The sequence below is a fragment of the Camellia sinensis genome, chromosome 4 (genome assembly GCF_055761805.1).
Source record: "Camellia sinensis isolate YWXY chromosome 4, ASM5576180v1, whole genome shotgun sequence".
In the NCBI taxonomy this organism is placed as follows: domain Eukaryota; kingdom Viridiplantae; phylum Streptophyta; class Magnoliopsida; order Ericales; family Theaceae; genus Camellia; species Camellia sinensis.
Genome location: NC_138964.1, coordinates 202,126,282 through 202,151,577, shown reverse-complemented (window position 1 = coordinate 202,151,577; position 25,296 = coordinate 202,126,282). Strand labels below are relative to the sequence as shown.

The following is a 25,296-nucleotide window of genomic DNA, read 5'->3' as shown; positions in this document are numbered from 1 at the left end:
CCCCCGGGTGGTCGAACCACCGCCGGAATCTTCTCTTTCTGTTACAGGTTAGCCAGGTGTCATCTATTCTGCCAGTGTTCTCCAGCTAAATACTAAGTTGGGTAGTGTGATCCGAAAATCACCCACACAGTTACATTTAAATTTTTTCAAAATCATGCCTTCATTGCTTACCAAGCAATGTTACTGTAAATTGGGTTGTAAGCTTTTGAGGCAAAGGAATTGGTTTTGAGAGAAAAAAATTAAAGAAAAGTTGTTCTCTTTTCTATATTATTCCTGTTTCCCTAGTGTTTTTCGTATCATGGATTTGGGTTGGCATTTGGGAATGAAAAGAACAATGATTCACATTAATTTATCTCGCATTTTTCCTTTCTGTTTTCAGATGCCTAGCCAAATCCATGATCCAAACATATTGCTTGTGATTGAGACCTTGTGCTTTGATATATCTAGTTTTTTTTTTACCAGCTATACCATACGGTTATTTCCTGCCAATGTTGTGTCTATTTTAATTTTTTTTTTTTTGCTAAGCAATGTTCTATCCATTTGATCCAGAACAGAGCTTCCTAGCTTAAAGAACCAAGAAGAAACATCTGGACACTCTTTAATCTTATTATAAGTGATAAAAAATTAACAGGAAAAGATGGTGAAGTTATTGAAGGATAATTGTGATGTTCAAGAATGAGAGAGGTAATTTTCAGAAGCACATGTATGGAAACAGTTCAGGCACACTTCTTTCAACAATTTTCGTTAGTAAATATTGACTATATAATGCAGGACAGAATATGCAGTGAAATGATCAACATCCCCGTTTAGGGCACATTTCATATGAAAACTGAAAACACTGTTGGACTTAGATGTTTCAAAAACGTACAAAATTATGAATGAGATCATTGAACTATCTATGATATGAATTGAGGTGGAACACTTGGCAGCTCAGCTTGCCTGAATGGATTGCAGCCTGCTCAAACTTTTTAGTGGCGGCTTCATTCACTTCTAAGCTGGTCTGGACGAAGAATCGCATCCACCAAGATGAGCTCCGCATTTTGGCCTTGAAATGTGAAACATTAAAAGCAGTCATTTTCTCACTAAGAACTGCTGCATTGAGTTATGAATATAGGAACAGGAGCAGAAATAAAGCCCCAAATACCATAAAACCTTTTTACCGCAAGTTTATCAACCATAATTGGCTATTTCACAAAGATATTACCTATCCCTTGTCTTATTAAAAACAAAAACAAAATTCCCCCCCCCCCCCCCCTAACCAACTCATTCGACATCCTTGTTTTACCACAAGTTCTAATTTTAAAAACCAAATAGTATGAGTATGACCAAATCAAATTATCCAGGATACATCAGAGTCAGATTCATCTCAAACTTCCGTCTTGAAGCTATAACTCAGTATTTGTCCAGGGTGTGTTCAAATATATATATATAGATATTGATGAATATTGGGAAAAACCAAATGAGAATTAATTCCACTTAGCATGTATACGATTTAACAGCAAACTGATTAGGTATCATTGAAACTACAATTTAGTAAATTACATTTTACAGATCCTGAACACGTTTGTAGAAGATGAAGTATAAGGAAAGAGCACAATGAAATAACTAAATTCAGCAGATATCCACTTACCGGACGTCCAAATCTGGATAACTCTGCAACTTTAGCTCTCTGTGTTCCAGGATAACCTAAAGATGAAATTGAAAAGCGGTTATACAAAAATCACATCTTACCAAACAAATAAAACATATTTACCAAAAATGATACAAGAAATGCATTCAATGAACTCAACAAGAATTTCTAACAAGAAAATTACCTGTAAAAATAATAAGACCATCCGTAGACACTCTTGCCAAATCCGGAAGAGTCTTGTTCAGGTACTTTGGTGAGAGGTAATCCAGTGCATCTGATACAATAACCAGAGAAAATGACTTTGCTCTGTAAGGCAGAGAAAACTTGATGTCAGCTTCACGCACAATGCCTTTGCGTACAAGAGATTTGCAGTGCCCATCGGCATCTTCTATGTCATATGGTTCTACACCCCATGCTTCAGTTTCCTCCTCTCTTAACAATTTAGAGACCACTAAGCAAGAATCAGGGCCCACATGCAAAACTTTGCGCATGTTGTCACCATATGCTTTCTTTAAAGAAGGTATTGCTCTCTGAACATCGAGTGTGCAAGAAAAGTCACCTACATGATGATGAGAAATTAGTCAGGAAAATTGATACAAAAAATTTTAGTGGTTCTTTATTTCTAGCAATTTAAACCTCAGTTTTGGCCACAACTTGAATAATGATTTGTGGGATGGAAAGAGAACAAAATCCCATTTCAGCTATAGCATCATACTTGTTAAATCGGGATTCTTATTGTGAATCGAAATAACCTCGTACCGAATAGCGAATCAAATCGAATCGTGAATCATAAAGATTCGGTCATTTTTTCTAAATTACTTGAAAACATATATCTACACATTTAGATGTTAAATATATCTTATGAATATAAAATATTTAGACTTAAATCTATGAAAATGTTATTTTGAATGATAATCACGTAGTTTAATAGGTAAAAAGTTAACAAAGATTCCTATGTAAGATTACCATCTTACATTTTTTTTTTTTAGATATTTATTATCAACCATTCTTAATAAAGATAATAACCAAGTAGACAAATTATCAATTTCTAAAGTAACAACAATTAACAACAATAATGATATTTGAACAATAAGTATACATACTTTTCTAAGTAACAGTGAGTAAATAATAAGACAAAATTATTTAGAATATTTTATTTTAAAACCTAAAACATTTTAAAAGGTATAACCGATCTTACACATGTAATATTCAATTTAAAGATAAAGGGTAAACTACCAATATGTCTTAATAGTTGGACTTAATTCCCATCAAGTCCTATTGACAATAAGTCAGGATAAAATTGTCGCTAAAAATAATTTTTTTGTGACAATTTTTTATATGTCGCTAAAAATTAACAATTAGTTACTTTTTTTTGTCATGATTTTTATAAATTGTCTTTAAAACTTACAATTAGTGACTTTTTTTTATAACAATTTTCTCATAGGACTTATTAGACAATAAATCCACTTATTAGGACCTACATGTAAGTACCCCTTTAATAAAGTAGTAACAGATAATTCATAGTGTAACTTTAATTTTAAACATCTTTAGAAGATATGTTATAATTTTTTAAAGGAAAAAAAAATGAGAAGAAATGTTAAAAATATGTTGGGTCTGACTGAATCTGATTGAATCCTATTAAAAACTCCATAATTACTAAAATAATAACAAATTATGTATATACGTTAGTTATTTTGGTATTAAACGCTACTGAAAATTGTATTATGTAATTTTCACCGAAAAGATGGATAAAAAAAGAGTTAAAAATATGTCGGACAAAATAATTTTAAAAATTGCATGAATCGTAAAAAGTGAATCGAATTGTGAATCGATTATGAATCGTAGGATTCACTAGAGATTCACTTCCAAAATAGATTTATCCATAGATTCGTATCGATTTTACAAAAATTACGAATCAAATCGTGAATCGAATCACGAATCATAAGATTTTGATAACAAAGTATAGCATTAATATTTCTCCTAATGAGGAAATACTACATTTAAAAGAATGACAAATTCTAAAACGGCTCAAAATTGAAATATATCCCATGTTTTCAATTTTCAAAAATTTGTTGAGATTAAAAGCTTTGATCCTCTCTAATGTAGGGTTTCAGAAATTTCTGTCCGCCTAACCATTGGGGCTGACTCAATAACATCAATATGCTAAAGGAAAAGAAGCCACTTCCGACTGTTCTGTTGCTGAACATCCTAAGAAGTTTAGGTTGTAGATATAAATGCTCCAATTCCAAACATTTCAATCTTTTTAAAATTACATCAGTGTATAGTTAGTTATAATCACCGGCCAATTTTGCAAAAATGCTAAAGTGTGACTCTTGCAGATGTAATAAAACTGAAGGCGTATAAACCAACAAAAATAAATAAAGCAAGAATAATGACTTGGACCCCCTTTTTTACTCTCTTCCTATGATTGGTCCCTTTTTCTTTTTCTTTTTTTTTTTTTTTCATTCTCCTCCAATCACCACCCGCCACGCGTGTGTAGGGGGGTGGTGGGGGTGGTGATTGGAGGGGGTCTCAATCATCACCCATAAAGCAATACATGAGACAATTAAGCAAATTTACCTTCAACCTTGCTAATTGCATCTTTGCGACCCCCAAATGTACCTAGGTTATGAGAGTAACAGTTCAGTTGATGTATATAATTGCGACATCAGCTAACAAATCCAAATATAAGAATTCTTTATGAGAGCGAGATATGTATAGGTAGCCTAAGTAATCTAAAAGCTAGAGATTTTTTCAGGTGATATAGCAACTCGTTTTTGACATCCAAAAATGATTAAAAAAGAAAAAAGAAAGTGGGTTTCTAAACAAATCCAACACATACCTGAGCCACCGCGAAAATGGCCTATAACAAACACCAAGCCCTGCAAGTTTCAGAAAAAGGGGAGGGGGGGAAAGAAGGTTAGAATTGTGATATTTCAGCATGGTCTTCAGAAGCTGGGAAGACTATAATATATGTAACGAAGGGCTGAAATGATTTCTTCGCAATTATAACCTCTTGACAGAACAAAGGGTCCTTACAAAATATGAAGCAAAAAAATGAGGAAGATGAGCTATGAATATGAGAAGTACCACAACGACGAGGACAAGGGATAATAGAGGAGAAACGCGTGATTTGGGTTGGAAAACTCCCCCAAATGGACCATTGATTGCCAAGCGCCTTGAGGGATTTGCATGCCTCCTTGACATGATGACTATTTGCTTTTAAATTACAGTGAACCTATATGATTTTACACTGGTACAAAAGAAACAACAAACATTGCAAGATAAGCTATTCACTATGGATAGAAAAGACAAAATTGAAAGATTAAAATAAGTGAAAAAACAATGATGTAGAAAGCTTGAAATGGTTAACAATTACAATGAAACATTCATAAAATGAGTGTAATGAAGTCATGGAAACAGGGGACCTTAGCTACTCAACAGTATCAAATACAAATCTCGAACAAGAATCGAAATTCAAAACATGGAACACATACAGTAATAAATTACGAATCGAACCCAGATCTGGAAAAGTTTTCCTCCGAATGTTCACATTGAATAAACACATCGGACACAAAAGATTATTCAAATTACGAAGAAATTAAACAAATGAGAGCGATGCGAATCAAAAATTGAATCAATTAAACAAAAAAATTCAACAGAACAATTGAATCAATGAAGTAACCTTCAGATCAGCGAACGAAGCAGAGACATTCGGGATCTGTAAATTGTGGATCTTAGATCTGCTAATAGAAGTTGTGTATATGTGTGTATGTAATTTCGAAACACAGAGAGAGAGAGAGAGAGAGAGAGAGAGAGGGGGGGGGGAGATTATTGGAAAAACGGAATTAACAGCTTTATTAAATCGGAGGCTGTCGTTGTACGATGAGGTCGTTGTATTACGCGCGTTATTGTGCTCTACACGGTTTAGCAATTATTATTAACGTTAATTACATCAACATCTATCAGTGATTATCACTTTATTTTTCATGTTCTGTCTATGAATTTGTGTATTTTGACTAAAGGTGAAAAACGAGTCAAAGGAGCCGAACAACTGTTTAGATTTTGTTTGAAAATTTTAATGGATTTTAAAATTTATTCAAGCTTAGTCCGTGTCCGTTAAGGATTGTTTGAAATGATTTAAATAAGTGTATTTTTTGAATTTTTACGAAAAGAAGTACAAAAAAGTAGAGAGGTAATGTAATGAAAAAAAAGATTAAAAAAACAATTATTTAGGAAATGTCAATCCACCCCTAAATTTTTGAACTAATCTTGAGTTTTTTTTGTCAAGTGGAGCTTGACTAATTTGGTATTTATATAGTTTTAGTCATATCAAATTGAGTTGAACGAATAATTGATTATTCAAGTTTAGTTTGAAAATTTTAATGAGTCTTAAAATGTATTTAAGATTGACTTATTTATTTAACAAACTGAGCTTAAACGAACTTTAACGAGTTGAGCTCGAGTTGTTTGATATGTTTATCATGTCTAATTTTGACCAACCTCATCTTTAAAAATGTATCACTTTCACTTGGTTCGGACGACCTCCAAAAAAAATGTATTTATATAATTTTTATAATTAAAAAAATCAAGATAAATAAGAAAATAAAATAATATTTACAAATAATTTAGAGGTCTTGATATAATTAACTCTCATAATCAGTAGTAGTATAATATAATATGTAATGATGAGTTGAATTAAATTAAACTGTGGATGGTGTCGGCGGCAATCCTACGTAGGAGTAATATGCTTTAATATATGTTTTTTTTTTTTTATATATAATTCTCTAATGTTAGTCAATGGATGTAGGTATCTTTCGTCTTACCAAACTAATTTGTTTTTATCTTCACAAATTCTTTTTAGAATATTTTAGTCAGTGGATGTAGGTGGATGTTTAGTCTTACCAAATTAATTTGTTTTTATCTTCACAAATTCTTTTTAGAATGTTTTGAGATCTTAGATTTTAAATGAGTTTACAGATTGTATAAGAAATGTAATATATTAATAATCGTTGTAAAATCAAGTAGATTGTCCGTGTGGTGATATACAATTTTGTAGTAATGATTTATATATGTATATAAAAGTTGTTACTTATCAATTATTTTATGGTGGTGTCGCATGCACTAATTGATATACCAATTAATGTACCAATATACCTTATGTCATTATTATTGACCTTTTCCATTATACAAATTATAAATATTCAAAATTTCTAAAATTATACTACATCATATGTTAGAATACTAATTGATATACCAATTAGTATCATTATTCATTATTTTATAACATCCTACAATACTTGTGTTAAATTTATATGAGTAATCTCATAACAACACTCCATAATTAGCTCCCTTCCACTGTCACTTGGTTAATGGTTTATTGACAGAGATTGTTTGGACAATGACTCATTAACAATTTGGTTCCACAATATTGGTATTGAATAATATTTTTGTGAGTAAATTGTGATGGTGACAAGTTGTTATAAACTGCCAACCTGTTTTAGTTTGCTTTGATTCTATAATTCTTTCGATTTAATTTAATAGTTTCAAATTTTATAAATTAAAAAAAATAAAAAATTAGAAACTCACAATTTAAAACTCAAAATTCACCCTTAAAAACATGATAATTGAGTTCAATTTTGTAAAATTAACATAACTTATAATGTTATTACGAGTAAAATTAAAAAGAGACTTTTCACGTGTCTGAAATCTCTTTCCTTTTCAGTGAACCTGTAAGTAATGAATTGGTCCATAAGGTCCGTCTAAACCTGACCATGGGATTTTACATGATCTAGATCCTCTTGCTCCAATAAATACTGCAGTACAGTTCACTTGCAAACCCTTCAAACAAAAAACAAAAAAAAATGCAGCACCTCACTTACCTCCTTCAATTCCTCTTCCAAATTACTAAAAAGTTCATGCTCAAAAAGCAACTGCTTCCATACCAAGGGTAATGAGCCACATTATTATATATGAAAATTATGTATGAATTTTTTTGTTTGTATAACATTACTCTATTACAAATTGTCTTCATCGAGAGCTTGCTATGTGGTTTACATATGCTAAAACCAAGACAAGTCCATTGTAAAGAACATACCTCAAGAGCCAAAGACACTACTACCCAAAGTCACAACCCCCATATGAGTACATTACCATAAGAACACTCAAAATCTCAATGTGATTCCGCACACAGAAGATTCCAAATAGCAATTAGAAAATTGATAAGCTCACCTGAAGACGAGTTTTTATGCGCCTTCCAAAAAAATTTCATTCTCTCTCCTGTTGGGCCTTCCATCTTTTTGCACACAACATACTTTGTTGGTCATTTGGAGTTTCCCATCTCATCTCATTGAAAAAAGTCTCTTGCTCGTCTCCTGATAAGAGCCAGCCATCAGAGCAGAGTAATTGCATTGCTCCTCAAGATCTCATGATAGCTCCGACAAAATTTCTTCACTATTGTCATCACAATCATCAACAGGTTCTCCACAACAATGCTCACATGCCACATCAATGTCTTCTGCACCACTTCATTGACTTCACCATCATTGAGATAAATCATCAGCACCTACCTCTCCTAGAGATCAATCAAGTCTAACAGTTTAGAGAGTAGGGAATAGTACCTTGGTTCAAATTTCAATCATATTCTCAATCTTTTCCTCAGATACTCCAATCTTCTCAAGAACTTGCAAAATAGTTTCCTGTTGTTCATCAGGATTGGATGCACTAGAGTCCAATACATACTGCAAATGAAAGGAGTAAATTTTGGTAGCTTGCTGTTTGGTTATCAATGCACAAATTCTAAAGATCACTATGAGATCACAAGAAGAATTCAAGTGAATGGAAGATACAGCAGAATATCATATAACCATTTCTCACACAACAGGTTTGGGGAAGCACGAATGGAGGGGAATCAATATTTCTGTCAATGAGAAATAGACAAGAAGGGACCTAATTAGTAAAACTAAAATCTAAAATCCTCATTCAATAATACTCATTCCAAAATGGGTGTACAGGTGCACACATGCACACAAAAAAGAGGTTTATAACTTTACATGCAGGCACCAGTTTTTGCCAACACTCTAAATTTTTAACACCAACCAATGAAAAAGCAGACAGTCAATTCATATAAGGAATTCTACCGAACTAAGCCTTATGTCCTAATTAGGTGGAATTGGTTACATGAATCTTTTTTTGCCATAGTCAAAGGCTATATATGCTCAATTACAATAAATCCATAAGCTCAACCAAGGATCTTTGAACTGATGGCAGAATATTGGAGCTCTAGACGAGCTTGCAAATAAACCATGTGCAACTACAAATAGTTTACTTTTTATTTTTTTCTATAGTTCTATCAAGGGCTAAATACTCAATTAAATTAAATGAATTCATCTTTAAATGATGATCCTATTACTCTTCCTTACTGTTACATCTATAAGTCTTTGTTGAACATGACCAAACCATCTTAACATTTTCTCTCTTAATTTATCTTCAAGAAGTGCTACTCCTGCCATTTCACGAATATATTCATTTCTAATTTTATCTTTTCTTGCTATACATCCATCAAAGCATTCTCATATTTGTTACACTCATTTTATGTACATGTTTCTCAGTTGCTCAACACTCTGTTCTATAAAACATCACTGGTTTTATAGTTGTTCTATAATATTTTCCTTCCAATTTTGTTGGTGGCAAAAGAGGATTCATATAACTAATCCCACTAGATTGGGATACAAGGCTTAGTATGGTTTGGTTTGGTGGCGAACTATGAATAGTTAGTGTGGCACTATTGTGCTGAAGGTGCTCAGGCCAGTGCCAGTTAATTGTCATTTAACTCAACAATTCTAAACGACATGCCATGATGAATTTTTGACATCTTACGACTTGCCGCCAACCCTAAGTGCAAAGGCAACAATGTCTATGAGTGTAACAACTGAATTTTAACCAAACAGAAGACAGTACCATGAATGGCAGCAGACCAGTCATCACATATGTGTATAAAATGTGTACAATAATTGCACAGTTCTAAAGAAAACTGCAATTTGTAAATTAAAAAAAAAAAAAACACACTTTCAAAGCTTGAAGCCCAGATCCAGTAATTTAAGCATTGAAAACAATATTTCCATGAACCAGGTGTTCGAGACTAGGAATGATGGTGGATATAGAACACATTCATACCATATGGGAAATAAAATGACTGAGACAAGAAGCAGCTCTCCTGCATTGTTCGGATGAAGTGCTCGTTGCAATAGATTGTCACCAATGATTGGAATAAAAATCTTCCAAGCAACAAGAGAGTCCAGTATCTTTCCCATCATAAATAGTGCATATGCAAGAACTCAGTGGGAAACAGTCATCTGCATCCACTATGCAAGACAAACAGATTTACTTCACAGCATCTTCGTGATTTAAGTTACACCAAGTTTGCTTTACCACGGCCCTTTCCCCACTGGCGTCGACGAGCCCTCCTCTTCCTCCCATCTTTTTTCGCCTTAACCTTCTCTTTCAAGTCCCTCTCACCTCGTCTTTTATACATCTTAAAGGTTATTTGTCTCTCTTCAGCCATCTTCCTCACCTTCTCAGTAATCTCCGCTGCGATCTCTCTATTGTACAATTTCCTCAGACCCCTCATGAGCTTAGCAAAAGTATCTGGCTGGGGCATCAATTCAGCATCCATCATGTCCAAACAGTACGAACAAGCCTCCTTCACGTGCCCTTTTGAGAAAAGTGCATGAATCCAGATTGTCCAAGCATACACATTAAGTTCACATCCTTTAGTCACTATGCAACTCCAAACATCTTTACTCAATTCGAGTTTTTCTGCTCTTAGTAGGGTATTAAGAAGGTCCTTCAAGATACCATATTGAGGAGCAGATAGAAGACCTCTTCCTACCATTTCTTTGAAGTACTCACAAGCTTCAACCAAACAACCTTGCTCAAGAAACCCATGAATCATAATCACAAATGTGTCAAGCCCCGGACTCAGTCCATTTCCTTCCATATCATTCCAAAGTTGAACACTTTCTTTAACCTCTCCCAACTTACACGCCACTCGAATTACTGTGTTGTAGCTATTGAGATCAGGCATACAACCAATCTTCTTCATCTCCTCCACAAGTTCTAAACACTCCTCCAACTCTTCCTTCTTCTCATGTGCCATCAAAATATGCAAATAAGTTGTGGGATTTGGACTATGTCCTCTCTGTATCATACTGTCCAAAATCTCATAACCCCTATCAATCTTTCCCCACTTACAGAAACCACTAATCAAAGTAGTGTAAGTCACAATATCTGCCTCACAGCCACTCCTCTGCATATCCATGAAAACCCGCATCGCCTCCTCCATTTTTTCCTGAGAACAAAGGGCCTGAATCAAAATCGTGAATGATGTCACATTTGGCTCACAACCCTTCCTCGTCATCTCTTGCAAAAGATCAAACGCATCTGCCATTTTCCCTGCAACAGCATACCCATTAAGCAAATTATTATACACCACAATGTCTGGTTCAAACCCCGATTCCCTCATCTTAACCAATACAAATTTTGCCTCCATAAGCTTTCCCTCTCTACACCAACCATACAACAATGAAGTAAAATGCTTAATAGTCAGCGTAAACCTCATTCTCATTTCATCAAACAGGGAAGCTGCATCTTTTACACTACCATTCTTGCACAAAGCATCCAACAAACATCCAAACACATATTCATCTGGTTCACATCCATATTTGGGCATCTCATCCAATACCTCTATCGCCTTTTTCACCATTCTCGCGGATGCGAATCGCCTCATTAACACAACAAATACTTCAGGCGCAATGAGTTGAGGATTCTCTGATCTCATCTCCTCAATTAGCGCCCAAACAGCACCGAATTGCCTCATTTTCGCCAGACTCTTGATCACAGCCTTGTACACATCGTAACTATGTCTATAACCAGGTTGCTTCGAAGCCCATACGAAGAATCTATACCCTAAGTTTCCGGCGTCGCCACAACGATTCAGGACTCGTTCTGTTAGCCCCGACCTCACGACGACGCCTGATTGTTGCAAAGCAAGTTCTAATTTTGGAACCCTAGAATGGAATTTTCTGAGAATTCTGTAAACCTTTTCGACATCAGAGGAAAACTCGTCGTCGTTGTGGTCAGTGGTGGAGTTGTCTAGATCGTTTTCGAGGCAAATGAGACCAAACCCTCTTTTGGACTTGATGGGAATTTCAGTGTTGGAATAGGTTTTGGAGAGTGTGTGATTTGGGTTGAATTTTGATGGGTTTTCGGGTGAAACTGATTGGGAATCAGTGGAAGAGAAATGGGGTGTGACAGAAGAATAGGATTCTCTGGGGATGAGGTGAAAGTGGCTGTTTGGCTGGGAGGAAAGAAGGGAAAGATGGTATTTTTTGATCAGAGACACTAATTTTGAAGAAAATCGCTGCATTTTTTGTATAGGGGGAAAACCTACGCGCAGTTTTGTGTCAGCTATAGCTTCTGTGCATCTTCTCGGCGACGCGAATGTCAATTTGATCAGTTTTGAAGCTGAAACTATTTAAGCCCCTACAGCCCGGGGTGTAAATAGAGCCCGGCCGGCCATGCCGGGCCGCCCGAGCTGCAGTCAAAATTTGTGTCGGGATAGGACAGGTCAGAAAATTAGTTTCAAATCGAAGGGTATTTAGGTCTTGGGTGGGCCAGCAGCTAGGGCCCTGAGGTTGGGTAAGTGAGCTCGGGTTTAGGCGGGGCCTGAATATTTATTTTTTTTCTTTTTTTTTTTAATTAAGATTTTATTTATTTTTTATTAAAAATGACACTGAGCCTTGGGCAAGCCGAGTGGACCGAGTCTCAAGTCGGGTTTTGACTGGATCTTGAGCGGTTCGATTTGCAGGGCCCATTGGCTGGGCAAGACTTCAAAATGATAGCCCAGGTGTAGGCCCAAGGTCTTGGGTTGGGCTCAGGCCCAGGCCTAACTGGGCTAGGCCCATCCCAAGCCGCATGTGGATTTTGGGTTACCCACGGACCGAAGGCCATTTTTACATCCCTAAGGATAGCATATGGTTTTCGATATTGTGAAGTCACATTGTGCTTAGATAATTTGAGAAGGAATTTAAAAAGAAAATGATAAAAAATAAATAAATAAAATATAAATAAAATATATTTACATTTTATTTAGTTATATAGATATATATATATATCTATATATTTCTTTTTTAAATATCTTTTCAAATTACTAACCAAACACAACATTAAAGGAAAGGCAAAAGAAAGGAGAAATTATTGAGTGATTCTCGCCCAAATTGTGTGTAATTGGTTAGGATAGTGGGGCTATTATTTTTGCATTGGGTTTTAATTAGGATACTACCCTACGTCGGGTCAAGCTGACACTAGATAATAAAAAAAAGGGTATGGCTTCTGTCCAGTTCGGGATCAGACTGGACCGTACCGTTGGGCCCGTAGGGGTCCACCATGGGTCCCGTTTTGATAATCTGAACCGTTCAATGTGTAGAACTCGTCGAGTACTATATGTCTGTAAAAAATCACGTTGATCGAATATCGATAGCTATATGATCAAATCAGTTTCGTATTAAAAAAAATTAGACGGTGAACAAATTAACGGTTGAAAAAAAACTGTTTTGATCACATAGCCATCGATATCCAATCAACGTGATTTTTTATAGGCATATAGTACTCGACAATTTCTACACATTGAACGGTTCAGATTATCAAAACGGGATTCGTGGTGGGCCCCCACGGGCCCAACAGCACGGTCCAGTCCGATCCCGGACTGGACAGAAACCATACCCTAAAAAAAATTTATGTCTGCTTATGTAACAACCCACATTCATGTCCTAATCATGCTTGCATGCATTTACATGTTTTGCTATGTTAAGTTGCTGTAACAACCCATACTCATGTTATAGTCATGTTCATGTCTATTTACATAGCTTTGTCTTGTTAAGTTTGCATTCATGAATCTTGTCTTGCTTTGTGTTTATGTGTTATGTCTAAGTGTTGCTTGCATGCCTTGTCCTTTCCCTACTATGTTAAGCCTAAGTTATGTTGAGCCTAGGTCATGCCAAGCCTAGGTTATGTTACGCCTAGATCATTCCAAGCTGAGGTCATCTTCAGTCTGGAATTTATCTTGGAACCCTTTGTTCGACCTCCACCTTCGCCCTGACATATTGACTGAGATGTCATTATCTAGACGGAGGTGTTCATCACCAAGGCCGAGATGTGTATTATCTGGGCCGAGATGTTACCTTTGCACCCAAGTGATCTTGTCCTGGAGTGGTATGACCTAGACCGAGGTGTGGCACATCTAGGCCAAGGTGTGACACAGCTTAGTCAAGTGTTGTCCTTCCTAGCCGAGGTCATTGTCACCTTAGTAGCCGAAGCTTTGTCCTTAGCCGACGTCATCACTTGCCGGAGTGCCATACCGAGTAGCTTGTTAGAAACACTTTGTCATAGTCTTGTCAATCTATCACTTTTTTGAGGAGAACCAACCAGCCGTTGCCATGTGTCCGAGCTGAGTGTTAAGTCAGCCGGCAGAGAGAGAAACCCATCATTTGTTTCTATACTTGTTTTGAAGAGAAGAGAGAGAAACTCTAAAAGAGGGAGAGGAGTTCTTGAGAGGAGGTAGATTTCTAAGCTTGATTCCTAGAGATCGAACCGTTAGATCCGTGTTCTAAGATTAGATTCTTGATCTACCTACATTGTTCCTTATGTTTATGTTATTGCATTGCATGATTGAATAAGATTTGTAAGCCATGCATTGCTTTGAAGTTCAGTTTTAGAAAGAGAAAATAACATTCATGTGTTCTTCAAGAAAAGTCATGTTTTGATCCGAAAGCTCATGCCAAAATCCATGTTTTTGTGTTTGTTTTCACATGATCTTCAAGTATGGGTGCCCAGGTCCATGTTTTCGAACTCATAGCATGAAATCCCAGATTTTTGTAGTAAAGAAGTTATGATTTTAGCATTTATGTTCTTCGTGATCTTCATGTTCATGTTCTTCCTGTTCTTCACGGGTGGAAACCCAGATCTCCAGACCTCACTTCCTGAGGTGTAGTCGCCGAGATCACTCTTACTTAGACCTCACACTTAGGCCAAACATCGTATCTCACCTTAGCCTACATTGCATGATCACTTACACCTTTAGTTTGCCTTGTGCGCACTTCGGCATGCAGCCGCACGCCGAAGCCTAGGTAGCCACACCTCGGCCAGGAGGTGTGGGACCTCGGTAAAGACCTAGTTGGTACCCAGCATGTCTTCCTGACATGTAAAACAGTGTTTTGACTTCCAGCATGTTTTTCCGAGATCATTTGCATGCATGTAAGACTTGTTTTGGGATGTACGTTCAGCATAGTTTGCCATGTGTTTGTAGGACTTGGATCTTTCCCTTGACCCCGACGTCCCAAGAACTATGTGAGTGGTATTTTTAATAAAGCTATGTTATACGTTTTGATAAAGGCTTTGCTTTGCTTTGTTTTGAAAGTATTTGTTAAGCATGAATGATTTCCCCTATTTTGTGTAACAAGTTCGTGTATCAAGTAATTAGCTTTGTTTTGGACGACATCCTTAGAAAGTCCTTCCATGCTAGGGGACTCTAAGCCCATGTAGCATTATGTTCGGGAGATCTGCTATCGACGGTCTATGAACGGATAGCCCCCACCGACGGTCTATGAACGGGTGGATTTGTCTGATCTGCTATCGACGGTCTATGAATGGATAGCCCCCACCGACGGTCTATGAACGGGTGGATTTGTTTTGTTTGGAATGTCATCACCTCATGTTTTGAATTGACGTATGTTAAGTATGTAAGTAAGTTTTGAAAGACCAAGTTTCGAACGATGTTTCATTTCAAGCCAAGCTAAGTTACGTTATGTATGGTTTTGGGCAAGGGTATTATATGTACTGTTTTGAAAGGATCTCGGGTATCATTCATTTAACCCCTTTATTACTTATACCATTCACTGAGTATGCAAGCTCACCCTCCCTATGTATATGTAGGTAACAAGCAAGAAGTCGGCTTTGCCGAGATGTGTGTTTTGTATGCATGTTATGTCGGCAGTGAGGATGTCGGCAATTCTGAAGATTTTGTTTCTTGACTTGTATTTCATGTATTTTGAACATGTCGGCTTGAGAAGCCTTTTACCAAGATGTAATATGTATTTTGTACTTCATCTTATTTGTATTCAAGTTGTAAAGTTATGTAAAGATGTATGCCATTTCATTTGACTTATGCACTGCTCTTATTGATCACTTGTATTTTAAATTATTGCTTCCGCACTTGTGAGCCCCCTATATCTATACTCTGATTGTGTGTGAATTTTGAAAGTTGGCCTTCGGCAATCTTGGATTACTGACCATCACGACACCAAACTAGTAGGGGCGGTTTAGGGTCGTGACAGCTTAAGTTCGGTTTAGTTCTAATATCGGACATTTATATCTGTCCAAGTTCAATTTAAAAAATAATTTTAAATCCAAAGCTTACTCATCGGGCTATATATTAAAAAAATTAAAACATTTCATAATTAAGTTCAATTACATATATTGATATCGTTATAAATTAAAGTATTTTGTATATAAATTGAATTTTTTTTAAAAATAAATGCAATCACACATCACCCCAAATGTCAGTTTTAATAAAATCAATAAAGATAAAAAAATATTTCTTTAATATATTATAATTAGTTAATTGAATAATAGTCGAGTTAAGTCGAGTTGAAAGTATAAATTTTAAACCCAGCCTATTAATATTTAAGTTGAAAATGTTGACCCATCTCAACCCTATGGACTAAAATTATTTTTCCAAATTTTAGAAAAAATAGAACTATGTCGAACGAGCCAACATAATGCCACCGATGGTTTTAATAGACAAGTTTGTTGGTGGCCAACTATTTCTTTTCCCCCCTAAATCTAAAAGGTGAATTTTATTTATTTATAAGGATATGTTAATTACACAATGTGGGGGTAGCCATCTCAAGTGTGTCTAAAAATACAACCTATTTTGGGAAGTGGGTTATAATCCGCTTTCCAGATTATAATCCACTTCCTCTCTCACAAAAAAGTTGCTTATAAGCAGCTTTTCACCAAAAAGCTAATTATAACCATCTTTCCATAATAGGAAATACAAAACAAGTAAGATGAGCAGTGATAAAACAGCTTGCTTGGCCAATCTATCAGCAACAGAATTCACCTTTCGATAAACATAATGAAATTGAACAATCTATTTATGTCCCAGGAATAACCTGCAGTCATCAACCAGAGATTGAATCCAAGGTAAAGTAACAAGATTAGAAGAAGTAAGGAGAATAAGCCACGTATCAATCAACTTCTAATTCAATTAGACAGTACCATGTTGCCATGCTAGTATTATACCTGAGTGAATATCCCATACTTCAGCAACCGTACTCGTGTTGCCTATCTATGAGTGGTTTTGGATAATACTCTAAAATCATCAAACAATTTTTCCTTCTCTCCCTCTGCTCTCACGAGTTTTCTTCATTCCAACACTTTTCTTGTAGATGCAGTGGAGGATGTTAAGAGGTTGGACACGCCATCATTAGTGTTGTTTTAGACTTCCGAGAACAAAAGACTGAGTTTCAATCCCTTTCCAACAATAGATCCAAGCTTTTTACAAGCTCACCAACTCAATAAAAGCAACTCAAGACTTCTCCAACAGTAAGCCTTTATGTCATAGCAGTAGAAGATTATCTCTTAGCAGTCAAATTTTATTACCAGCTTCACCCTAGGCCATATGCTTGGGCTTCCAAAGCACTTTTGACCAATTCGGCATTATCTAGCAGCAGTCCAAATACCACTAATATGCTCAGGAACAACCTCCATAGCGGCGTTACAGTCATGAAATCCTTCAGCACAGCCACAGCGAGCTGTATCAAAATCGGCCATGACCAAAACCGTTCACATAACAGTTTTTGGCTGCTTTTTAAAGCCGTAACTAATCTTTGATCAACAAAAAGTCTCAGAATGTAATTTATTGCCATAATCAATCTTCAATCTTCAATCAAAAAAAAAAAAAACCCAAATGTAAGGCGATGAAGATCAGCAATGTGGTTGATCATGACATTACAGCTTGAGATTAACTGTACCTAGACGAGGGTGAATTGGTCACACCCCAAGAAAACTATGACCAATCAAAAATCAAGTTGCCAATTCAGACATATTAATATATAAAATATGCTAACCACACAACATCAGAACAAAATGCTACCATCAAAGTAGTAAATTTCCAAGGAAAAGAAAAAACCACATGCGCCTTGTCACTGCAATACTATCTTATACCATGAAATCCTCATTCAATCTCCACACTCCAGGCGACTCTGAGGCCCATCTGCCTTCTATTCCCATCTGCCTTTTATTGACTTTAGATTGCACAACCACGAAACTCCTTGTTTTGACTCTCTGCAATTGAAGGTACAAGTTTGTGGGTTTTTCAAAGAACACAAATGGAAAAGTAGTCAGAAGTTGAGGTCTTAAAGGTTACTCAAATTTTCTTCATTTTCTTTATATAGGTGAGAGTAGCGTACACCTTTTACTTCTAGGGAGGCCAAGCCAAACTTAGGAAACTACAAAGATCTTGATGTCTTTGATCCAAAATAGAGTTGCCCCCTTTATAGTTCTCTTAAAAAAATTTCCAAAAATTGACGAACCACTTGAGCAGCATGCTCAAACCCAGCCTAGACCAGGACCCCGCTCTAGTACCCATCAAGTGGGTATTGAGCGTGTCTCTGGAAATCTGTAGACACAACCACCTGAGCACCCATGAGATAAAGCTTTTGATTTGTCTAATTTCAACCCTGTTTTTAAAAACAATAAGTGTAAAACATAACTGAAATATGAGCAAACAATGGTTAGATAAATCATATGAACAACTCTTGGGCATTACTAACACGCTACGGAAGACAAAACACTATATCATGTGGCACGTACCCTGAATGTAACAAAAAATTATTTTTATACTGTCTCAATCGTGACATCTCACAATCATACAGACCTTGTTCAAGACTGCAGAATGGAGGCCATTATTAATATTACTAAAATAAAAATTGCAGATTTATTTCACTTGGGAGAACTATCGCGAAGTTGGGAAAAAAAAACATTTTCACAGTTTCTAAGGAAATTTCCATCAATACATCTTAAACTCAGTTTCTAGTCGTCTCAAAAATTAAACAAATTTCCCAACGTCCCCACTCGGTAAAATATTAGAAGCAGGTACAACATTACCATCAACTTGAACTAGGGCGGGGGTTAAAGGTAAAAGCCAGTTTGCCTTCAAGCCAAAGCAACCTTGATTTTCAAGCTGAATTTCTATACTTCATTCAACTGGAGCAGCTCTGTAATATGCGGGGATGGTTACGGGGAAGAACATTTGCCTGACTCCTTCAGCCTTTATGATCGGAAATATTATACCAGATGCACCCTACAAAATTGAGTTGTTCATAAAAGTTAATTTTGATATACACAAAGTCATGAAATACTCGGCAACTAACACCAATAGCTTACTAATTTTTATATTACTGCTCATTCAACTAGAGACCATAACATTGCACAAATTAACATAAAAATATTGCTAGGTCGGGAGTGATTTAGACACAAGAATTATGGTAATTTATGATATTGGTGTAAGAAGGTTCTAGAAAGCTTAATTAGTAAAGTCTCTTGGGGTTGGTTTTCATACTCCAAAAAATAAAAATAAAAATAAAATTAATTAATGTCTGATGATAGCTGTTGTTGTAAAACAGTTTGATGGCAATGGAGGCAATAATTATTTAATAACTAACAGAATTGAGCACTAATAAACCAGTCTTTTTTTACTGGCACACATCTTTTGTATGGTTCCAAAATATGAATGGTGATGCAGGGCAGAGGGAATGTCATAAAGGTAACAAATCCTATAATTGAAAGATTGCATAACATACCGAAATTAATCTGGCTCCTATCCACACGCGTTTAGGTGAAGGAAATGGTAGTAAGAGACGACCAACACCATATATAGCCACAGCAAAGAAATGGAGTACCAAGCTCAATGGGCGAGGGTTTAGACCAGAGAGTAGAGCCACAGGTCCTGCTGAACACACCCCTCCGAGGCTCAAATAATCAAAACATGCTTCACGCATTTCCTTCCTTGCTTGATCAGGGGATGCACAAAACACCTTATATAGGGCTCCAGCCAAAGTATTTATAGTGGATGCCACAGGCTGCAAAACAAGTGAGACATATCATAAACTAAACTTAACGGAGAGCAAAAAATAACATCTATGAAATGAAATAGTTCCTTAAAACTTCAGTATTGGCAAGGATTTGAATCCAGCTTACCTTACGCAAGGTGTAAAAGGATTCAAGGTATTTGCACAATGAAGTTGAATCATTCAGGTCATGCAGAGGCTTAAGGAGATCCCGTAGGACAACAATATCAGAGAGAGCCACTGTCATTCCTCCACCAGTTAACGGATGGCGCATGTTGAAAGCATCACCCATTAATAACGCTCCAGGAGTAGGGTAGGGAGCAGCCGGCATACTTCTATTGGGCATCGTTCTAATATTTCCTTTATCAATAGCCGCTATGAATGAATTGTACAGCTCGGGTGGAATCTGAAACAAACATCATTTTGACTAATCCAAGGTAATAGTTGGAAGCATATAAAATGTGTTCTTGTCAAAACCCGTTGCAAGAGTGAAATGAGAAACAAAAAGGTTGAGAAGCATACGATACCTGGGGGCCCACTGTGGTCTTCAAATAGTTTGCCAATTCACCATTAGCAACAGAGGGGACTTTTTGACCAGGTACATCAACCAAACAACGAACCTCGGTACTACTTATTGGGTAGAATAAAATGGGTGAGGGGTCTGCTAAAATAACGTGCCCGTGATTTGGAAATGGAAGATCAACGTTCTCCAAGACCAAGCCAACAAAGCAAGAGGGCACATCTACCTGTAAAAAGACAAGAATGACAGAAGATTATCTCACAGAATAGCATAAAGTGAGAAGTGTGCATATAGAAAATCAAGATGATATGTCAAATCAAAAAGCAAAATCAGAATGATTTGATCAGCTGCATTAGTAAAAATAGTAGTTAAATAGACAGGTAAATATTTAATTTTACCTGAGGCTTGCAAAGGGAACGGCGTAAATTTGAGAAGCAACCGTCGCAAACAATTGTAAGAGGAGCATAAGCTTTAAGTTCTTGACCAGTCTTGGTTTTGTATTGAACCCCTTTAATAGTTCCATTTTCTTCAAGTAAGGATGTTACAGTTCCTTGCTTTAATTGTACACTGGATAGCAAAACAAACCCAAAATGGGGGAGTCGAATCAATTTAAAAAAAAAAAAAAAAGTAATGAAACAATTGTCCAGGAATGAACATTAAAAGCTTGAATGTGTTTGAATTTCTTGCAGTAGATTCAAAACTCTAAATGACAATTAAAAAAGAAAGGCATTAATGATTGTATTATAGAAATGAAACAAAATATAAGGAAAATCAAGTGTTTTCTTAATAATCCTTCGTGTGCGGTGAGTGTACTTTGAATATTAACGTGATGAAGCTTGTCATTTTGCTTAAAATAATAGGGAGAAGAAAAAAAATTTATGTCGGCTAGTATGGGTTTTTAGTATAGGTGGCAATGCTCCCTAAAAGATGTACATATTACAATTCTTCAGTGCTTATGAAGCAGATTACGTTATAAAAATGTCAATTTCCACAATACACCATTTCAAAACAAAGTCAAGTTCAGACTCCCAATATGGCAAAAGTATTGAAGGATCAAAATTTAAAACCTAACTAAAAATTTCTTGGGTTTCATCTAGCTGATTTTATAATAAGGCAACTCACATAGTTCAAAATCAATTAAATAACCAATCAAATAAATAACGAAATAGGCAACGATGGGGAAGAAAGTATACTTTGGAAGGGTAGCAGCTTTTTCTCTCATCCTCTGTATGAACCGCCCATTGTGGAAGCTTCTCCCAGCCACATCCGAATGAAACTTTTCCAAGGGATAAGACAATCTAGTATTTCTCCCATCTTTGAAAAGAGCATATCCGAGCACCCTCTGGGCATCAATTTCCTGCACACAATCTGCAGTCCAAGTTCATATGTTTGAGCATTCACAACCAAAACAAACCATACACGAAGGAAAAAGACCATAATAAAGTCTGTCAATGGACTCAAATATTATCAACTAATAGAAGGGTATATGATGCATGCTAAGTTTTTGCATACCCTCGAGGCCCAATTCAATTAGCTTTAGGTATCCTCCTGGCTGTAAGAGTTCACCAACAATTCTGTCGGGCTCTGTCAAATCTCTTTCGATTACATGAACTTGCCGTCCATCCTGCAACAAATAGCAGAAATAAGATTGGAGTTCCAAGGTTTTCGCAAAAAAAAAAAAAAAATAAATAAATAAATACATAAACAGGACCCAAAAAAAAGCATAATAACAGGAAAAAAAGAAAGAAAAAGAAACAATTATTTTATCATCATAAATTCAGGTCCTTAACAAAGCAAGCACGTGTCTCATTCAACCCAATTAAACCAAATTGATAATGAAACAAATCAGATTTATTGCTCATAGATCAGTCAGTATACTTAAAAAAGCAAAGCCCGTGAGATAGGAATATGAATGCGATTTCTTTTCCTTCCTTTTGTATTTTGATAGATGATCTTAGTATTATGAAAAAATACATAAACAATCAGTTTCTTCCAAATCTCACCATTTTTTGTGAGAAATGAAATTAGCAAAATAAGAGTTCTTTTTCTCTCCATTTTTCAATATTTCTCACCTAATTTATAAACCAACCAGCGTATTGTTTCTCTTTATTATTATTGTTTCTAACCAAATTGCTCAATCCAAACCGACTGTAGATCTCCCAAGTGTGCCATACTAGTGATAAGTCTGCCATACAGGCTAACATTCATTTTCATTATTAAAATTCCAAACTAAAACTCCAAAGCATACTAATTATTTTTTTTTAATAAAAAAAAAAGAATGAAAAAAGAAAAGAAAAGAACATATGAAAAGAAAATTGAAGTAGAAATTATTTTTCTCTATTCTCTACAAATCGCACCACAAAATTCAAAAACCAAACACTGTTGTAATTTCCCCAAAAAAATAAAAAAACAAATATGCTACCCACCATCCTTAACCCATCAACCAGTAACCCGAATGAAAACAGGATTACTAACCCAAAAACTTCGATTCATTTTTAATTAAAATGGCAAATCAGCCCAAAAATCTTTAAAAAGTAGTAATAATAATGGTAACAGACTCAACAGCTTCTCGGTGACTATTCAATTTTCTACAGTTTGCTATCTAAAACTATCTCCAAGAAACATGTTCATTTTTTTTAGGGGAAATTTCACTTGAGTGAAAGTTTTGAAAAATTAATTACAAATAAATGGTAAACTTTATAAATATTGATAATTAAAATCATTTTTTTTACGAATCTCTAATAAATTTTTAAAACTCTCACTGAACAGTAGTTCTCTCTCTCTCTTTCTCTCTTTTTAATCTTTTCACAGTAAATAAATATCCATCCAGACAAAATGGAGGAGAGTTGTTTCTATGGAAAATAGTTGATCTACACATGTTTCTTCCGTTACCGTAAGCTGAAATGAAATGAGTTGCAGGCTCAATAAAGCTGGTTCTTTCTTCCACGGAAACACTTTTTCCGTAAAACAAACGGGACCCAGAAAAATCATATATTTTGTTTTTCCCGAGAAGCAATCTTTTTTCCAAGGAAACAAACAGAGAGCAAGGAAAAAGGAAGAAGAAGTCACCTTGCCGAGGGTGTGAGCGAGGGCAGCACCGGCGACCCCGGCACCGACTATGATGACGTCAGTATCGGGTCCTCCATCGGGTGGGGGCTGGCCGTTGATGGAGCTCCGAACGCAATCATTTCGAATCTCATCAAAAGCATGGTGGTGGTGGTGGTCGGGTCTGTTGTCGGGCTTCACGGTGGCGTTGCGGCTGCGCAAAATGTAGAGAAGAAGAAACCCTAGGAGAGATGCAAAGAAAGTCCCCACGATGTAATTGTCGACCATTATCATCATCTTTCTTCTTTGAATTGGTTATTGGCAAATGTCAAAAACCCAGAAGAAGAAGAAGAAGAGATCAACAATGGACCCTTTCTTTGTCTCTCCAGCACCACCCCTCTGCTTCAAATGTTGGGTCTTCTTCTTGTTGTTGTGTGTGGGTTGCTCTCCCGCGGTGGCGGTGGCGGTGGCGGTGGTGCTGTTTGTTCTTCTGGAGGAGGACGAGAAAGAATGTAGGAGAGAAAGGGTATTTTATAGGCAACAACACTGGTGGGTTTTCGTCTTTGGCGTCGTTGATTGGTGGTGGTGGTGGTGGTGGTGGTGACCCTGGTTGGGTGACCCGGGACCGAGTGGCGGTGATTCAAGAGGAGTTAATGGGGTTGCGACATTTGGCTTCATGTATATATATGAGTTGGCTCGTGGTGATTCAAGAGGAGCTTCTTGGAGGATGGGAATTGGCTAATTTGGTTGGTTTATGATATGCAATTTTAATAATTTTTTAATTTTTCATAAAGAAAATATTGAAAGTAATAGAAAATTGATGTGATAATTTATAATAATTTTTTATTTTTTACTAAAATTGAAAATTATTAAACAAAATTAGTTTGATTTAAAAAAATTTGTTTGAAATGAGAGTTGATTTGTTTTTTTTTTTTTATAACTGATTTATGGTTATGACAAAAAAAAAAAAAAAGGTGAAATGGTAGTCAACTTTCCAAACGAGCCATACAAAATAGTGCCTCCGTTTGGCAAGAGACGTGTGGGCTATTTTAGCCATTACATGACAAAAAAAAGTTAAATTAGCCAAATGAAAACAAAAGTTTGTCAGGTGCTTGGCAACAACCCACGCTTTGATAAATGGAAAATGTTTGGTAGCTCAAATTTTTGTGGCTCAAATGGTTCAAATCTGTCAAAACGACGTCATTTTACACTCAAAATCTGTCAAAACGACGTCGTTTTGACAGATTTGAGCCATTTGAGCCACAAAAATTTGAGCTACCTAGCATTGTTGTTGATAAATTTACCAAACGATCCCCACATGAACCTATTGAAAGGGACATCGCCTCACTACACACAAAGTTAAAAAAAACCTTCTCCCCAAAAAAAAAAGAAAATTAAAAACAAAAATTAGCAATTGCCAAGTAATTTAAAAATAAATAAAACACATAAAAAATTATTTTTGAAAAAAAAAAAAATAATAATGTATACAAATAAAAATAAAAATGACAAAAACGTAAATTAAAAAAAAGAACCATAAAAATACGCCTCATCCAAAAAAATAAGATAAAATAAGAACAGAAATTAGCATTTGCCACGTAATTTAAAAATAAATAAAAAACATGAAAAATCTTTTTTGAAAAATAAAAACAAAATAATGTATACAAATAAAAATAAAAATGACAAAAACGTAAATTAAAAAAAAGAACCATAAAAATACGCCTCATCTGAAGAAAAAAAAATAGAAATTAGCATTTGCCACGTAATTTAAAAATAAATAAAACACATGAAAAACTATTTTTGAAAAATAAAAATAAATTAATGTATACAAATAAAAATAAAAATGACAAAAACGTAAATTAAAAAACAAGAACCACAAAAATACACCTCGTCCAAAAAAAAAGAAAAAAAATTAA

General features: G+C 35.6%; 3 protein-coding genes and 1 long non-coding RNA gene across 6 annotated transcripts; all 4 read right to left on the bottom strand.

Annotated features, from left to right (window-relative positions):
- Positions 1-729: 729 nt before the first annotated feature.
- Positions 730-5,626, bottom strand: LOC114298591 (putative pectin methylesterase CGR2). Its single transcript, XM_028243204.2, has 7 exons — positions 5,316-5,626; positions 4,721-4,883; positions 4,473-4,512; positions 4,211-4,252; positions 1,815-2,189; positions 1,631-1,686; positions 730-1,045 (listed from the first exon to the last, which is right to left on the bottom strand). The coding sequence occupies exons 2-7, from the start codon at positions 4,835-4,837 to the stop codon at positions 893-895; spliced, it is 783 nt and encodes a 260-aa protein (XP_028099005.2). The 5' UTR covers positions 4,838-4,883; positions 5,316-5,626; the 3' UTR covers positions 730-892.
- Positions 5,627-7,567: 1,941 nt separating this feature from the next.
- Positions 7,568-12,639, bottom strand: LOC114298582 (Pentatricopeptide repeat (PPR) superfamily protein). Of its 3 annotated transcripts, none has more exons than XM_028243186.2 (3): positions 9,806-12,639; positions 8,251-8,549; positions 7,568-8,164 (listed from the first exon to the last, which is right to left on the bottom strand). In XM_028243186.2, the coding sequence occupies exon 1, from the start codon at positions 12,054-12,056 to the stop codon at positions 10,041-10,043; it is 2,016 nt and encodes a 671-aa protein (XP_028098987.2). In that variant the 5' UTR covers positions 12,057-12,639; the 3' UTR covers positions 7,568-8,164; positions 8,251-8,549; positions 9,806-10,040. The 3 variants fall into 3 exon arrangements, with proteins under 3 accessions (XP_028098987.2, XP_028098986.2, XP_082723488.1); XM_028243185.2 differs by having other exon boundaries at positions 8,251-8,370; XM_082867362.1 differs by having other exon boundaries at positions 8,251-12,639.
- A 3,851-nt stretch (positions 12,640-16,490) lies between these two features.
- On the bottom strand, positions 16,491-17,652 carry LOC145789834 (uncharacterized). The gene is made up of 2 exons (XR_014328249.1): positions 16,991-17,652; positions 16,491-16,860 (listed from the first exon to the last, which is right to left on the bottom strand). It is a non-coding gene; the product is annotated as an uncharacterized LOC145789834 (long non-coding RNA).
- A 1,011-nt stretch (positions 17,653-18,663) lies between these two features.
- On the bottom strand, positions 18,664-24,112 carry LOC114298578 (squalene epoxidase 3). Its single transcript, XM_028243181.2, has 8 exons — positions 23,408-24,112; positions 21,851-21,962; positions 21,532-21,706; positions 20,737-20,905; positions 20,346-20,564; positions 19,949-20,224; positions 19,552-19,830; positions 18,664-19,052 (listed from the first exon to the last, which is right to left on the bottom strand). Exons 1-8 carry the CDS (start codon positions 23,678-23,680, stop codon positions 18,948-18,950), a joined length of 1,608 nt encoding a protein of 535 aa, XP_028098982.2. The 5' UTR covers positions 23,681-24,112; the 3' UTR covers positions 18,664-18,947.
- Between the last annotated feature and the right edge of the window lie 1,184 nt (positions 24,113-25,296).